The 18509-nt window shown below is 37.7% G+C and overlaps 1 protein-coding gene across 3 annotated transcripts in view; it reads left to right on the top strand.

Annotated features, from left to right (window-relative positions):
• Positions 1–402: 402 nt before the first annotated feature.
• PCDH10 (protocadherin 10) overlaps positions 403–18509 on the top strand; it is a gene marked incomplete at its 3' end in the record, with an annotated part of 57521 nt that continues 39414 nt past the window's right edge. For 2 of the 3 annotated variants that reach the window (XM_081304797.1, XM_081304795.1), the window contains exons 1-4: positions 403–3492; positions 5119–5177; positions 5718–5824; positions 13435–13740. In XM_081304797.1, the coding sequence (XP_081160923.1) occupies positions 865–3492; positions 5119–5177; positions 5718–5824; positions 13435–13740 (3100 nt within the window). In that variant the 5' untranslated portion in view covers positions 403–864. The remainder of the gene's footprint in view (positions 3493–5118; positions 5178–5717; positions 5825–13434; positions 13741–18509) is intronic. The other variant, XM_081304796.1, reaches the window with a different exon arrangement.

Genomic DNA, 18509 nt, shown 5'->3' with positions numbered 1-18509 from the left:
CTCGGAGCTCAGAAACTGCCAGCCGAGATCACAGGCTTTGAGGCTGAAGCTGGAGGAATGAAGGACTGAAAGAAAAAGAGACAGGTTAGAAGCAAAGAGCCTTGTGCAGGAAACAGCAAAAAGAAAATTGCTCATTATATTTACAGAGAGGCAAGTGACGGTGGAGAAGAGGACAAAGGGAGAGAAGATATGAAAGGCAAAAAATACAAATAGAGCGAAAGAGAAAAAAAAAAAATGTCAAGAACATCCAGCCAGAGAAATGAAGAGAATGAAAGTTTTATGCTGCAGAGCCGTTCTGTGTTTTTCCGGCACAAAATTCTCTCGCTGTTTTTAAGCCCTCCTGCATTTGCCAGCCGTTGATATTAAGAGGGATGTTCAGCGGTGCCAGCAGCATCTCTTCTTCCTTCTCCTCTTCCTCTTCATCTTCCTCCTCCTCCTCCTCTTTTTCCTCCTCCTCATTCTCCTCCCATCAGCAAGAAGACAAACCGAGGACAGTCTTGAAATATCGAAATTTCCTCCTTGGGATTTGCCAGCGCCGCGTTGCGCCAAGACTGTCGGAATAAAGGACGCTGACTATTGTATTATCGTTATTTTATTAATTGGTCAGTAGGAAGATTACAGATGAGGAAAGGGGACGTCTGTCACCTTTCCTGTGCTAAGATTGAAAAATTAGACTGGATTGAGGACAGCTTTAAAATGAAGCAAAAAGAATAAGATTTTTAAAAACCGAAAGGCATAGGAGCCCCCCCAAGTAACACACTTTTATTTGTATTTTTTTGAGATTTATTTTTTTTCCCGTGGTGGTGGGGGAGGTGATTGGGTGGCTGACTAGCTACTGGGAAGCAGCTTCCCTTCCTTTTGGAGATGATTGTGCTATTATTCTTTGCCTTGCTCTGGATGGTGGAAGGAGTCTTTTCCCAGCTTCACTACACCGTACAAGAGGAGCAGGAACATGGCACTTTCGTGGGGAATATCGCTGAAGATCTGGGCTTGGACATTACAAAACTTTCAGCTCGCGGGTTTCAGACGGTGGCCAACTCACGGACCCCTTACTTGGACCTCAACCTGGAGACTGGGGTGCTGTACGTGAACGAGAAGATCGACCGCGAGCAAATCTGCAAGCAGAGCCCCTCCTGCGTCCTGCACCTGGAGGTCTTCCTGGAGAACCCCCTGGAACTGTTCCGGGTGGAGATTGAGGTGCTTGACATAAATGACAATCCTCCCTCTTTCCCGGAGCCAGACCTGACTGTGGAAATCTCTGAAAGCGCCACACCAGGCACCCGCTTCCCTTTGGAGAGCGCATTCGACCCAGACGTGGGAACCAACTCCTTGCGCGACTACGAGATCACCCCCAACAGCTACTTCTCCCTGGACGTGCAGACCCAGGGAGATGGCAACAGATTCGCTGAGCTGGTGCTAGAGAAGCCACTGGACCGAGAGCAGCAAGCGGTGCACCGCTACGTGCTGACCGCGGTGGACGGAGGAGGAGGGGGAGGAGGAGAAGGAGGAGGAGGCGGTGGGGGAGCAGGCCTGCCCCCTCAGCAGCAGCGCACCGGCACGGCCCTACTCACCATCCGAGTGCTAGATTCCAACGACAATGTGCCCGCTTTCGACCAACCCGTCTACACTGTGTCCCTACCAGAGAACTCGCCCCCGGGTACGCTAGTGATCCAGCTCAATGCCACAGACCCCGACGAGGGCCAGAATGGTGAAGTCGTGTACTCCTTCAGCAGCCACATTTCACCCCGGGCTCGGGAGCTCTTCGGACTCTCGCCGCGCACCGGCCGGCTAGAGGTGAGCGGAGAACTGGACTACGAAGAGAGCCCTGTGTACCAGGTATATGTGCAAGCCAAGGACCTGGGCCCCAACGCTGTGCCTGCGCACTGCAAGGTGCTTGTGCGAGTGCTGGATGCTAACGACAACGCGCCGGAGATCAGCTTCAGCACCGTGAAGGAGGCGGTGAGCGAGGGCGCGGCGCCAGGCACAGTGGTAGCTCTGTTCAGCGTGACCGACCGCGATTCAGAAGAGAATGGGCAAGTGCAGTGTGAGCTGTTGGGGGACGTGCCCTTCCGCCTCAAGTCTTCCTTCAAAAATTACTATACCATTGTGACCGAGGCCCCCCTGGACCGAGAGGCTGGAGACTCCTATACCCTTACCGTGGTGGCCCGGGACCGGGGCGAGCCGGCGCTCTCTACCAGTAAGTCAATCCAGGTCCAAGTGTCGGATGTGAACGACAACGCGCCGCGCTTCAGCCAGCCGGTCTACGACGTGTATGTGACCGAAAACAACGTGCCAGGCGCCTACATCTATGCGGTGAGCGCCACTGACCGCGATGAGGGGGCCAATGCCCAGCTAGCCTACTCTATCCTCGAGTGCCAGATCCAGGGCATGAGCGTCTTCACCTACGTGTCCATCAACTCTGAGAATGGCTACTTGTATGCTCTGCGATCTTTCGACTATGAGCAGCTTAAGGACTTCAGCTTTCAGGTGGAAGCCCGGGACGCCGGCAGCCCCCAGGCGCTGGCGGGCAACGCCACCGTCAACATCCTCATAGTGGACCAGAACGACAACGCCCCTGCCATCGTGGCGCCCCTACCGGGGCGCAACGGGACTCCAGCTCGCGAAGTGCTGCCCCGCTCGGCGGAGCCGGGTTACCTGCTCACTCGCGTGGCGGCGGTGGACGCGGACGACGGCGAGAACGCCCGGCTCACCTATAGCATCGTGCGGGGCAATGAAATGAACCTCTTCCGCATGGACTGGCGCACAGGGGAGCTCCGCACAGCGCGCCGGGTTCCAACCAAGCGCGACCCCCAGCGGCCTTATGAGCTGGTGATCGAGGTGCGAGACCACGGGCAGCCGCCCCTGTCCTCCACTGCCACCCTGGTGGTTCAACTCGTGGATGGTGCAGTGGAGCCCCAGGGCGGGGGCGGGGGCGGAAGCGGCGGGTCAGGGGAGCACCAACGCCCCAGCCGCTCCGGCAGCGGAGAAACCTCGCTAGACCTCACCCTCATCCTCATCATTGCGCTGGGTTCAGTGTCCTTCATCTTCCTGCTGGCCATGATCGTGCTGGCCGTACGTTGCCAAAAAGAGAAAAAGCTCAACATCTACACGTGTCTGGCCAGCGACTGCTGCCTGTGCTGCTGCTGCTGCGGTGGCGGGGGTTCGACCTGCTGTGGCCGCCAAGCCCGAGCACGCAAGAAGAAACTCAGCAAGTCGGACATAATGCTGGTGCAGAGCTCCAATGTACCAAGTAACCCTGCCCAGGTGCCCGTGGAGGAGTCCGGGGGCTTTGGCTCCCATCACCACAACCAGAATTACTGCTACCAGGTCTGCCTGACCCCAGAGTCTGCTAAGACCGACCTGATGTTCCTTAAGCCTTGCAGCCCTTCTCGGAGTACGGACACTGAGCACAATCCATGTGGGGCCATCGTCACCGGTTACACCGACCAGCAACCAGACATCATCTCCAATGGAAGCATTTTGTCCAACGAGGTAAGGCTGAAGCGAAAGGACCACCATCTCTCATCTCCTCCATCTGAAAGCCTCCTCTAGCCCGGCCCTTGTATCTCTGGTGCACTATGTATTTATATTTAGGATATTAGCTTATTTGTATCTTTATGGGAGTCCTGGATGTGGGGTTACCCTCTCCCACCCCTCCGTGCGTAAACTAACTTTCGCGTTGGTCCTAATTCTCTGCGCTCCACCCCTCCACATTTATTTTCATTCCCTCCCCCTGGTGCTTTGCCACCTTAGAAACTCCCTCCCTCTGTCTCTCCCATGTTTCCTTTAAAATCTTAACCCTCTGTCGTCCCCTTCCCTTCTTGGAAATCTGGGGCTATTAGGGAAACTGCGCGAAGGGAGAGGAAAATGTGGGGGAGGGGCTTGCTAGCCCTGGCAAAGGTCTTTTGCTCTTCGCTTCTGTCCCAGACGTTAATAAAGTTGATTCTATTTTGCTTTGTTTATGCTGCTTTCAGTCGCGTGTACAAGTAAGCTATAAATTGTTTAACTTTACACAGTTGTCTAAACTCGAATGCATGTTTTAGTGAACAAGTTATTAGATCCTTATCCTCTGAACTTGGGTTGGGAAAAAAAAAAAAAGCCTTCAGTTCTGTTCTGGACAGCATTTACAGAAGCTCTTGAAACCGAACGCCCACACAGTGTGAATTTGAATGAAGTTGCTTTGGCACAAACCCCTGTAAGAGTAAAGAAAAGGAAAGCTTCAACAATTGTTGTTTTAAATATTTTTTTGGCTAATAATCACCTTCTTGCCACTGTTTTTTTGGTAAATCACTACTGTTGGCTTTCTTCATCAAAGAATTTGGCTTGTCAATTCCGATTTATTTTTTAAAGATGGAGAAGTGGCAAAGTTCGATGGGGGGCACTGGGGGAGAATGGAGTTGGTTCATGTAAAAGTTTGGACCGGAAAAGGTGTGTGGGTGGTGGAGCCTGAGAGAAGAATACAGAAGGCCTTTGGAGAGGGAGATGATTGAGGGGGGTGGGCAGGATTTTGAACTCCTTGATAGCTCCTTATTTTATTTATTTGAGTCTTAGGTATTACTCATATTACTCATTGACTTTCATGAATATATTTGTACAGCTCATTTGTATCTAAAGCACATTTTGAAAATAAACAACAAAATAATTCCATAAAATATCCAAACTTTTTGCTTATTGAGCGTGCTGTTTTTCTTGTGTCAACCAGTATGCATCTAAACACGTTTTAGGCCACTGAAGTCTGCAGAGGTCTGTTAGTGATAATAGTTCATGAGCCCCAGCTCTGAAGACAATTGCATTCTCTCTTACAAAGAAAAAGAAAAGAAAAAAGAAAAAGAAAAAAAGAGAAAAGAATAAGAAAAGGAAAAAGAAAATACATCTAAAGTTGGCCAGTGTTTTTTTAAACCTTTACAGCTGACTGAAAGAAATTTGGACCCAAAGGACTCTGTGTATCTTCCCTGCCCTTACCCAGCAATCACTAGGCTGAAATCTCAGAAAAGGTTGGAAATTCATAAAAGTATACACAATTACTTAAACTAGATGTTATTCCTAACCTCAAATGCAGACTATAAGTTAAACCCTTAGCATTCAAATGCTCTTGATTTATTTATTTTTTTTTCCTAGACTAAACACCAGCGAGCAGAGCTCAGCTATCTAGTTGATAGACCTCGCCGAGTTAACAGGTATGGACCTTTTCTTCCCCTAGCATGGTGTTTGGACAATTTGCTACCTAGAAACATGTAGAAAGTAGGTATATTATTTGATATTAAAATATAAAGTATATAAAGTATTTTAAATTCAGGCAGGGCAAAAATGCTGGTGATATTGTGTTTCCTATATAACACATTATTATAAGGGTATATTTCATTTGTATACAATTCACAAAATGTTTTTGTCGGTGTAAATTGCTTACATGGCTTGTGATCGTTTTTATAACTTTTAGATGTATATTTACATCTGTTTTATGAATGAGATGTAAATATATATTTTACTCCAATCATAGAATAATGGCTAAACTTTACGTGTCTTAAGTACTGAAGTTGGCCATGATCAATTTTCAAAGAGGCAGGCTTATATTATGAAAACTAACTTTATGCAGAAATAAAGCCAACCAAGAGGTCTGTGAGTCTGCAGCACACATCTGTGACCATGTGGTGGCAGAAGAATGTTTTCTGTGTTTCTTCACCTTTTTTATTCTAATACTGGCATTTTTGTACTTCTAGTTCTGCATTCCAAGAAGCTGACATAGTAAGCTCTAAGGACAGTGGTCATGGAGACAGTGAACAGGGAGATAGTGATCATGATGCCACCAACCGCGGCCAGTCAGCTGGTAAGTGTGATCAAAGGGCTATCTAAGTGCTGACTTTGACTTTTTTTTTCCCCCCAAATGAATCTAGAAAAGATGGTGTCCTAGGTAACTTTCTTGTTAGTTTAATTCTGGCAACTCAACAGAAAGATGATGTCATCTTATGTTGTGTTGTAGGTTCAAAGAGGTTTATAAAAATGTGAAATTCCCTTGGAGAGGTGAAATTAGGAAATCATTGTTGAGTATCTTTCATATGTAATGTTCTTTAGTGGAATTATATTGCATAGAGAAAACCATAGATCTCTCATCTGGTCCAGTCCTCAGTCTTCAGTTAATTAAGGTATTATTAGACTTATTTATGGGTGAGGTCTCAGAAGATGAATGAAATTGATTGAGCTGTACAAGGTCACAGAAGATAAATGGATGATTGGGGTCTAGAATCCAAATTCCTTCTTTCCATAGTAATGTACTTTGTGCTCCACCAAGTATGGACTGAAGGAAGGAAAGCAGACTGTGAGTCATGGTGGGTTGAAAGTAGGTTTTCCAATCTTGAGTCGTTAAGCTTCAGGACACAAGTAAACATGTGTAATGTATGTTGTCTGAAGCATTTTGGGTTTCCTTGCATTTTCTACAGGTTTTGTGTTCTGTTAAGAGTTGGCTCTGAGTGTCTTTGTATGTGGGCTTCCTGATAGTTACTGATGAGAATTGCAGTGTAATATTTCTGTCTGCTGTATTCTGCTTTAATTTCCTCTACATAAGTTCCACCTTTAAGTTTTATAGTTACCTGTTAGTTCTAATTACTAATCCAAAAATAAATGAAGTGTGCTTTTTAAAATGAAAATTTCATAAACTTCTGGTTTTCTGTTTACTTCATTGGATTTCACCTAGGCAGGGTGCTTGTTGAATTTTTAACTATTTTCTTCTAATTTGGTGTTTATTTGACCCACAAGGGAAAGGAAAGGCTAGTTAATTTTTGTTATAATATTTCTAGAAAATATTCATCATTGGACTATCTCTGCATTCCTCTCGGCTCTCTTGAGATTTGATCTTGATTTTGGTTAGTAATACTAGCCTGGAGTGATGGGATCTTTATTTTAAGGTGGCATTACTCCTCGAGAGCATCCATTCCTTAACACACTTGGGCGACCTCTGAACGGTGCTGAGGCAGTGTGTCAAAGGGCAGTGTACACCCCGTGGTGGACTGGCAGCAGTGGTTGCTACAAGCCTCTCACTTGGCCAATGTGTGCTGTGTCTGAGGCTGCCTTAGCCTTGGGAAATCCAGGCAGGATGAAGGGGAAAAAGGCTGCTCAAGGGTCTCTTTATATTGCTGCAAGTCATTAATATGCAGACCTAATGAGACTTGAGAACTGCCAAGAATCCCCGGAGGTCCCTGCCCCTTGCGGGCCTTCACGCTAAGTGAACAGAGCATCTATTTAGTGTCTGGGAACCTGACAACAAACCAGATCTTGCCAGAAGTTTATAGGCAAGTACAAAGTCCCTTTCATTTTTGCCCTATATATTGTATATGATTGATTTGTTATCTTTTTTAAAAAAAAAAAGATACATGCAGAATTGTCCATTTCTAGTCTTTCTTGGGAGTTTCCAACTTAACTACCAGCCCTTTAAAACAAAGTGTCTGATATAAAAAAGGAATATTTGCTACATGTTTTTAAATGCATTTTTCTCCTTTCCCACCCACCCCATTTTGTTTTTCCTGTAGCACTCCAATCTCAATGAACATTTCAATTAGTTTAGTCCCTTAGACATAATGAGCCATAATAACCTAACCGAAGAGCGAGAAACCAATAAACATCTGCAGAAAAGGCTAAATTTGGAAGATAGATGGGAATATATTCTTATTGATGTCTTCCCACTAGCTATTTTATTACAAAGGCACTCAGTATTTCCATTTTGGTAATGTTTCTTTCAAATTCTTTGAGATGTCAAAGCATTTAAAGCAATATTAATATATAAAGTGTTTACTGGAAAACATTTGAAAAAGCCAGTTTTTCTTTTTCTTTATCGAAATGGTAAATTTTCTCTGATTCCTAAGCTCTTGGACATGTAAAAGTATTAACTACAGAACTACCAATCCATTTGTGTACTTCATTAGTAGTTACAGGGCAACCATAACCTACTGGGCACACTAAAAGCTGTTTTAGGTGTAATAAAGCACTTATAGTAAGTAATTGCACTTTTGTGTGTTCAATTATGATCAAATTTAATGTTTAATTTTATCGTAAGGATGATTTTAAGTGTTTTATTTTTTTAAGTCCTAAATATGGAAAATTAAATGCATTTAATTAATGACTTTTTTCAGTCCATACTGATGTTGTATATTGTAAATTGCACTTTCAGTAGCTAGAATATTTTTAAAAAGTTAAGCCCGCTTCAAATAAATCTGTTTTATTTGTTGGTAAAGCCAGATAATAATGATCTTCCAAGTTTGCAAAATGAGGTAATATAATTCATAACCCTTCTATTTCCAGGTTAAGCATATGAAAATATCATACCAATAAGCAAATCCCACTTAAGTACATTTTAAATGGGGAAGATTAAATTATCAAGGAAAAATAATATTAGAAAGATAAAAATTCTGAATTCTTCCTTGCAGTTTGTAGCTCATCTCATACTACAGAATCCACACTATTTAGCTTAGCGCTTTACCTGTTCAAACTTCCTTTTTCTTTATTTTCTTACTTTTATTTTCCTGTGTCAGTGTTACTTTGCATTTATTTATTTGGATATGCCTTCTGTTTACTCTTTTATGAATAGTTTTCTTTTCTGTTCTTTCTCTTTTTTGCTTTCTTGCTTTTCTCCTTTCTAAGCCATTTGCAGTCACCAGTCTTGTGCACAGAAGGGCTTTAAGCACGGAGGCAGCTGCACAGAGAACCACATAAGCTTTTCAGTTTCCCACTGCACCTGGCTCCATGTGTGAAATTCCTCGGCTTGACCACTGCTCTGTGCCACTTTTCTTTCTAAAGCCTTGTCAAGGTGCTTTCCATTTATTTTTCAGCAGCACATTATTGATGTATTGGTTAGGTATGGCAGAAGTCCAAGGAGATGTGGTAAATGCATGCATAAACCATCACAAGAGGAAAAACTGATTAATCACAGCTTGAAGAACTAAAAAGGTGGACTTTTAAAGATATAAAAATTTTCAATCTTATTATTAAATCATTAGATTAAAAGATGATTTTTCTATTTTAGCATATAACAGTTTTAGTTTTATATTAAACATTTTAAATATAACTAGAGAAAGTTTTATACCAATTATTAAATGCCTATATTATAAATAACATTAGAATTAATTATGAATTTGTTCTTTTAAAAAAGCATGTTGAAGAGGAGAACTGACAAGTGATTGAGTTACTTGTTACACTTTGCCTAAAAATTATTAAGTTTCTCTTGTAAATTTTTCTTCATTTGTAAAGAAATTTATCTACTAAATGTGTTTAGTTCTTATGCAGCTATTATGAGATCCATACACTATGTAGGGTCAATATTTGGCTATAAATTTAAAATGTAAAGTGACTTGGATTGTCAGAACTTTCAAATTAATATATTAAGACACACATCACTACAATATCAGCAGGAGAATTCTTGGATTATCATGAAGTACAAACATCACTTTCCTAACTCCAACAAGAATTTAGATATTGGCAAATGAGCTTTTAGCTTTATAAATAAAATGATTTTACACTGTTTGTTTACAAAAGCTTTTTTAGGTTTCTGTTGAACCTCTGAACTACAACTTTTAATGTGAAGAGAGTTTTAATTGGGAAAACATGAAAGACAAAATTCTGAGAGAAAGTAGAGAAAACTGTTTTGAAAGATAAGTGGGGACAAAATTTTGATATGCCTTTATTTTTCATGAGTTAATTATGTTTATAAATATCTGTTTCAAAAAATACTTTGCTTAAAATTATAGAAATGCTTGTAATTATTATTAGTATTTCTTAGTTTCCCATTATTAGGTAGTTAAGGGAAGAATGGAAACTTCCTCAAAAAATGAGAGTTGGTTTCTTTAAAACTCATTTTCCATACTTAATGAAGGCATGTTACATGATAAAGAAATATGCATGTACTTTTTTATTGTTATCTTAGAAGCCAGCACCATTTGAATACAACTCTAATATTTTTGAAATCACAATTTGTTCTCAATGGAACTATCCACTTCTTCTGACTTAAGGGACAAATTTAAAAATATGTCCTTTAAAATTTATCTAAATATATCTTTGCATAACAGGCAGTCTATCACGTCAGCTGTCATGCTTTGCAGAACAGATTAGTTCTGAGATCTGGAAAAATAAATAAGTGGAAAAAAGGATTGCAAGTAAAAAAAAAAGTATATGTTTAGACATTTCTTGAATATTAGCAAAGTTTCAAAAATGAGTTGGACCTGTACTTTTACTATTCTACAAATCCTATAGGCTCAATAGTATGGTCATTTGAATGAAAAATTAAATCATTTTCAACATTAAGTTTTAAGTTTTCAATTTGAGCTATTAAAGATTGTAAGAGCAAAGCAAAAAGTATGTGTTTTAACAAGTCATAGATACTGTAATATCTGACATGCCAGTGCACTAAAATTTAAATATATCCCTACTTACTTGGCATTTGTGGTAATATATTTAATGAGACTAATGATAAATGATAGGAGAATAATATTAGTCATATAATAGCTCCCTATAGTGAGGACCCCTGCAATGTGATACATTTATTTGGCTCTCAAACTATATATCTAAATGAAAAATCATCCAATTTCAATTAATTTCTCTGTTACTTATTTGAACTTTATTGACTATGTTTACTTTCATTTCTGTGTCAGGTATTTCCTTATGAGAATAGATCCATTTGTTTTATCAATAAAGCTAGTAAAACACCAGGCACAATGTAAACTACTTCATCTTTCATTCTAGCTATGTAAACCTGTATGTATTATTACTAAGGAAATTCCACTAAAAAGATTAATTCATAAATTTATTAAAAACCTTATATTCAGGTTTCTTCCTTTTGTCAATGACTTGTGCTTCAGCAAAATATTTTCATATATTCCTCCCTTTTTTTATGCCCATGATCTATTTTTTTGTACAGATTTTCAATTGATAAGAACCTTATTACATCATCTAAGGAAATTTAACCAATCTGTAACAGTTAACACGGACAGAAAACTAGGGTTGCAAGAGGGGAAAAAATGAGCATAATTGCATGTAAACTGCCCGCAATATAATTTCAACCAAGAAGTACTTTCTGATATCATAAAGTAATATCTTCATGTGGACATAATAGTTTATTAAAATTTTCTGTGTGAGACTGCAGCATTCACAATTAGAATAGTACTTGAGCATGGGTACAGAAAAAGATGTGAAAAGATCTTATGTGGTCTTATTTGGAAATTTTAAAATGATATATATATATACGAATCACTGAATAAAAATTGTATTAATTGCAAATTTTGCATTAGGGTCCAACTTGACCAGATCTAATAAAACAATTTCATCTTAAATTTGAATATAATTCCATCAGCTATTGAAATTTAATATCTTAAATTTATTTTGAAAATCAGTAATTGCTCAGAGTAATTTTACTCTTATGGTAGTTTATTCTGTATGGGAAAAAAAGCCCTTTTTCTGTATCACACAATTAAAGAGGCAGCATTTACAGCAATATGTCAAAATAAAAATCTCTCTGGGTCTCTACCTATGTACTATGAATTCATGTACCAGAAACATTCTTCTCTTTTTCCTTTCTATATATCTTCTTGTAGAAATAGGATAAATAACTGTGCTTCTTTCAAGTGTCTAGTGAAACATTTACATGTCTTACATGCTGTTCTCAGTCAAGATTCCTTAATACTAGCTTCAGCTCACATTTCTATTCCTCAACAGTTCGCTGATCAGTAATTTATTTCCAGACTTATGCATGACAATTATCAATGGAACATTATAATCAAAGTCAGACTAGGCATTATGCACAGTTTAATTTAAAACAAAGAAGTCATTAGTGAGATTAATATATGATAAAATACTTGGTGTTATTTCTTTAAAATTTATATAATTAACTGTTCTCAACTCTAAAGTATTTATAGATAACCTAGAATGTTTAGAATTTTGAAAAATAATTTTTTATTCATAAAAACCTTAATGCATACTAATAAACATATATAAATCAATATATAACTTAATACTGCTATGCATTTAAAAACTAATACTTGCTTAAGGGCTCAAATCATTTGTTGTATTTATAGAAGTAATAATCAAGTATGTTCATTAGGTAAATATTATTCTATCGGTTTAAAAAAAAATCCCAGTTTTTCCTTATTTGACATTTATTGAAGAGTTTCTTTTGTAGAGATAAATCATACTTTGGTTGTTTCAAATTAATCTTGTTTTAAAACATATTTAGTAAATATGTTACTATGGTTAGAAAAACATTAAAACAGTATTTTTGTTCATGTGCTTTTCTTTGTAGTGTTATATATCAAAATGAATATCAAATAGTTTTCTGTAGTACTCAAAAATTCTTATGCCTTGTTTAAGAAACTAGATGAGCTTTCTTGATCATAATCAGTTAATTAATAGTCTTGTCAATCTAAGGAAGACAATGAAGTCTGAAGTTGTCTTTAGAAATCATGGTATTATAGGATTAGTAAGTAGTTTTGTGTTGACTGGGACAAGTATTTACAACCAAGGACAAGTAATAAGGTAATTGTCAATAGTATCCACAGCTGGTTCACTCTGCATTTGGTTTCACTAATTACAGCCATTTGTTCTGGGTTTGTCTAAGGTGGTAAATAATAAGTGATTTGTAGTAATACGGATTACCAGAGTGCCAATGAGAAATACCTTTAGAAAGTCATTTCCTAGGAATCTGAGAAAATGTGCTTTTAGCTGCCCATGAAGTCTTGTTTCTACTTGATATTTCCTGGTTTATCAATGTGTATGCCATGTTTCTGTTGAATTTCCCCGTTTCTGGTCTAAATACTATAACCTAAATATCATTGATAGAGCTTAGCATGTTTCTTCCATTTTTGTTTTTAAAAAATAGCAGCTGATTCATCATGTTAGGGGTTAGGGATTGTGAAGCCTTTGTACCTGCATTTTTTCTCCGTTATGAACTTCACAAGAGATTTTTTTTTTTTTAAATATGCATTCCTTTTTTACTTACCATTTCCTGGTTCTTTGAATAATTTAGAGCAAACATGTTCATCCCCCCAGTCCCAATTTTTCGAGTAGTTTAAAAACATCTTTTTCAGACGTATCTTTTCCACAAGTCTTGCCCTTATATTTGCAGATCTCTTCTCTTTTAAAAATGATGAAAAAAACTGATAACAAGGCGATCTTTGGTTCCTTTCAGTTTAAGCATTTACTAAGATACCCTCACCCATTACTTTTGATGCTACCTGTTATCTTTACCGCTAAATAGCTAACTGGTCCTGTTATTGAAGGATACACCTGTAGTTTCTTTCTCCTTCCTTCCTTCCTTCCTCCCTTCCTTCCTTCCTTCCTTCCTTCCTTCCTTTCTTCCTTCCTTCCTTCCTTCCTTCCTTCCTTCTCCTCCTCCTCCTCCTCCTCCTCCTCCTCCTCCTCCTTCTTCTTCTCTCTTTTCTTTCCTTTTTCTTTTGCTTACAGGTATGGATCTCTTCTCCAACTGCACCGAAGAATGTAAAGCCCTGGGCCACTCAGATCGGTGCTGGATGCCTTCTTTTGTCCCTTCTGATGGACGCCAGGCTGCCGATTACCGCAGCAATCTGCACGTTCCCGGCATGGACTCTGTTCCAGACACCGAGGTGTTTGAAACTCCAGAAGCCCAGCCTGCAGCAGAGCGGTCCTTCTCCACCTTTGGCAAAGAGAAGGCCTTACACAGCACCCTGGAGAGGAAGGAGCTGGATGGACTGCTGTCTAACACACGAGCGCCTTATAAACCACCCTATTTGAGTAAGTATCACACAAAAGGGGGTAAAAAGTATTACCTTGGGGGAAATACAGTCCACCATTGCTCTTGGTAAAAACGGGATTCAGGTTTAAAAATGAACGTAAGAGTTGCACACAGGCAGCATGGAAAAATCAACATAACTGGAAGACAGGTCCCTGTGTCTGGGCGTCATTGTGGACCAACAGTAAAGCACAACTTTTGCGTTTGATGAAATCAGTTTTCAAATGTTCCTCACGTTTCTGTAGGATGTGGCAGTCTTGCTTGTTTGATTGCTGTGTATTGAAGGGTTAAATCATGGTGGAAAAACTTCTCTCTTGATCTTTATCTCATTTTTCTTACTGATGTTAGGATTTTCACCCAATCATCCTTTCGTGGTAGTAAGGTATCTAGAGAGCGGTTCAGGTGTCATTTCATTTAAAATGATTTGATAGTATCTTGGTGTGGATTCAAGTTTGATCAGAACCAGAGGCACTCTGTGATGGAAGAATGTCAGGACAGCAATATCCCTGAAGGGTTTAGAACAGTGGGTTCTTCTAACATTCAGACACTGCTAATTACACTCGGCTCATTCAATATCGGGGCCCTATTCTCTAAGTGGATTATTTTATACAATCATTATGAACAATAAAAAGGTTTTGAGATTCTGTATTATGTTTCCTTTCAGAATCTTGGGAATGAAATTTTCCCATCATTCTCTGCTACATAGAAATAGTTTGTGGATAACTACTACTGATTATTCAAACTGTATAAACAATAATTAATAAAAGTGAAAACCAATCAAAAGATGACTTTCATCTTGTATTAGAAATCCTTCCTACATATTTTCTTTCATCTTCTAGTTTATATATACATCATGGAGCCTTGAGCTAGCCGCCAAAGATGACACAAATTGTAGATGTATTGTGTCTTTTATGACTGAGGAAATATGAAATGGGAAGAAAAACTTTTTTTGTTTGTTTTTGTGTTTAGAAACTTAAAGGAAAGGAAAAGCCGGATAGAGTTAAGTCCTGACAAATGTACGAGGGGAAAGGCAGACATTGAATGCAGGAGGCTCTGGTTTGGACTGGTAATGAGAATAGACAGTTGCTATAGGATTAAACCCGTGGGTCTTTCATCAGATGCATGGATTGTGATGGCAGTGGTAGCCATATGCACTGCGTGCAAGACTGTGTTCAGCTTTTAAAATTATTTAGAAGTACTGCTACTCCAGCATGATGTAGTACTTTAGCACTTCTGAACCAAAACATTGGGTCATCCTATAAATCTTTGATATTTGTTTGGCTTTATTTTTTAAAGTTATATTATATAACTTTAACATTTATATTGTATTAGGAGAGCACAAATACATAAGTATTGAGAAGTCTAAGATGCAATTTGAAATTTACACATTCATACATATTAGGGTGAATTAAAATAGCCCCAAATCAAATTTTAATAGGTGAAGACTATGGGGTAGTCCTTGTCTCTCAAATTGAATTCTGGACTTAAAATTTTGTTATTGAAAATAGAACTTTTCCAAATTTTTACCAGCATATTTCAGTATCCTTTCACTTCAGAATATATGGTATAAAAATAAGTAATCAGTCATCTTAAGGCAAAAAGAGAAAGGGCACAGGATTCACAGGAATCAAAATTTGTATTTTTTTAAAAAACAAGCATTTGCTTTCAGTATACATTATCTGGCAAATCTATTTCAAATGTAGTAGAAAATGAGCCTGCCACTTTTTGGTGTTAGTGAGTACCAATCTTCATAAATTCCACTTATATGTACAACCAGAATTTTAAATATCTGCAAATGTCTTACTCCACTGATTAGTTTTTCTTTTTTAATAATCACAGCAACTCTAATAATACAGTAATAATTCTGCATATATTTTAATGCATATTTATCTACATCTTAAGAAACTAGTATTTTCATTTAGAAAACTTATTTTAGGGATTATGAAATTTCTTAGCCTATATGTGTTTCTAGAAATCATGAACTTATTATTTTAAATTTATTATTTTGAATGAATTTTGTATTTTGCCAGGTAAATTTATATTTGTTTGCATATTGTGCATATATACATATGTTCGTGTGTGTGTGTGTGTGTGTGTGTGTGTGTGTATATATATATATATATATATATATATATATATATATATATATATTATATTATATTATTAGCCAGTTTAGCCAGCTTATGCTGCTCAAACTTAAGGGTTTGGGTTAAACTATGACCTGAATGGAAAATTAGCAGAAAAATGTTTGCATGAAATTATTCGTAGTTTTTCATACAATATTAATCATGTAAATTTTTTTTTGTTATACTACTACCTTGGACTCAAAGAATTATATGTAAAATTACATCTTACCTCCAACTTAATAGGCATAGTCAATTTTAATCAAATTAGGTAATCTAATATTAAAACTATATACCATGCTCTTCCTGACCATTTTGCACCCCTCATTCATGTGGTGATAACTTCTAATACTTGTGTCATCTATCATCAGGAGTGAAATATTCTCATATTCTAAATTAAAAAGCACGTCCCTTATGTAATTAAAGAAGCTAAAAATTGACACTAATTACTTGCTTTTAATCAGAATGTTTAATTATTGAGGTTGCTGTTTTTCTTTTGCTAAACATGTATTTCATTTTATAATGATCATAATATACATTTTGATGTTTAGAAAGTAGCTGTATATGTGATTATTTTTGTAAAGCTCTAAAATGCCTAATAAGACTGCCACCATCATTTATATGAAGATGACAAGGAAACGGTGATATGGCTAAAAATATAACTGAGATCATTGTCTATACCAGTAACTTTTAATTTCTATACATCTGTTAAAGTTCAAAACTATAATAAACCAAATCTTAGACAAAATTAGGTATATTCACACTTTAAAAAGTGTACTTTACATTTAACCAAATGCCTAAATACAGTCATGTTTTCTTTTCCATGAAGAGTAGCAAGTCTCACTTCATCAAATGAAACATTTTAAACATATCAGCCAATAATTTCTGAGTTAATCATGAGCTTCCTCTTTTTATTTTTGTTGGAAAAGGAGACATAGAAAGTTTGAGGAAATAAATTCAAAGATGTAAAATACAGCCATATATTCTAAAAATTGTTAGTTAAACTGACCTGAAAAACGTTAGTTCTCTGGAGTTTTAAAATTCTATTGTATTTTCAAGGATTTATTTAGAACTACAAATATCTTATTTAAAATAAATGACAACAGTGCATTATACATAAGCCATTTGGATAATCTCAGCCAATAATAGAAAAATAGGTTAAGTTGAAGAATGTGATTGATAAAAACCAATGCAATTTATATAATTTTGAAAAATCCCAATAATTAAAGTAATAGTCAAAAATAATTTTCCTTGATTTTGGCCTTACATTTTATAGGTCACATCTTAAGAATATTGTCAGTGAATGAATATGTTCAGTTCCAATTGGCTTAAACAATGCAGTAATAAATGGATAATGATGTGTTGCTTGGAAATTTGTTGACTTCTTGCCAATAAATTAATCAATCATTTGATGTTTGAGTTAATCATGAGATCATCAATGAAATTATATCTAAATTATGTTTGTGAAAAGTTTTTCTTTATTTATACTGTCATACCATAATCATATTGAGTAAAGTGAACAATTACATTGACAGCTCATCTTTGAAATTTCTAAATCTGTGGAACTTTCTAGAATTGTAGGATTACAAGGAACCATTTAGTGAAAAGTATCATAGCCCATCCTACCTTCATAATATGTAGGGTTTAGACTAATTCACGTGCACCAAAACATGTTGGCTATTGATCTAACTTTATTTTTGCCAACTTGTGATCTAGTTTGAAATGCCCCTATCCTGAAAAAAGAAGTCAAATTTTTGAAACATTGTTTTTTAAAATATTGCTGACAATATTACTCTTCAGAAAACTTCATTTTGGGAAAACTCTTGCAGGCATCTATATCAGATGCCCATGAGCAGTTCAGGTGCTTGGCGGATGGGATTCATAGAACATGCCATGTGGCGTGACTTCTCCTCCAATCTCCTCATCATCTAAGTTCCTGCTGTTAGTTTTCATAATGTGCTGAACTCAGTAGTGTGCTAAGAGCAGATCTAGAATTCACAGTGAAGCGGCTTTTCTTCCTGAGAGTGACTTCATATTTATCTACCCGAGTAGTGCTGTCTTTGGGTAGGTCTGTTCTTCCAATATCATAATACAGCATGACCATCCTGTGTGAAAGTCCACCAAGAAGTACTTTTATTTTAGGCCTTTTTAGAATTTTTTTTTTCTATTAGGTTAATTTCTGTTCACTTTCCCTCAAGTTTTGACACTTATTTGTCATCTGGTATTTCGGGCGAGAGGGGTGTTTTCCCACTTTTCTTCATATGCATCTAGATTTGTGACCCTAACTATTGCATTTTCAGCTTATTTCTTTTGACAGATCTCTGGTCTTAGACTCACAGGAGTCCTTCTACTCGTCTACTGACTTCCTTTGTTCAGGGTTATGAGGAAGTATGTCATAATCAAGATAGTTTAATTACCTCAATCCTGTGAGAATGAGGCAAATGATAAATAGCGACCTGAAAAAAGCCCAACCTTATTTCCAGTCTATTTGTTACTGTGAGAATTTAATGTTCTCTGAATCATATTTTATTTTACTTCTTTGAAAAATTATAATCTATTTACAGTTCATGTCGTTATTCCAGTTAACCAATACCAGTAGCTGCCCTCCCCCATCTAGATAAGTGAGGTATTATAATATTATTTTTTTT

Source organism: Spermophilus citellus, assembly GCF_964194105.1.
Source record: "Spermophilus citellus genome assembly, chromosome: 8".
NCBI classification, from domain to species: domain Eukaryota; kingdom Metazoa; phylum Chordata; class Mammalia; order Rodentia; family Sciuridae; genus Spermophilus; species Spermophilus citellus.
This window is presented reverse-complemented; position numbering and strand designations above follow the sequence as displayed.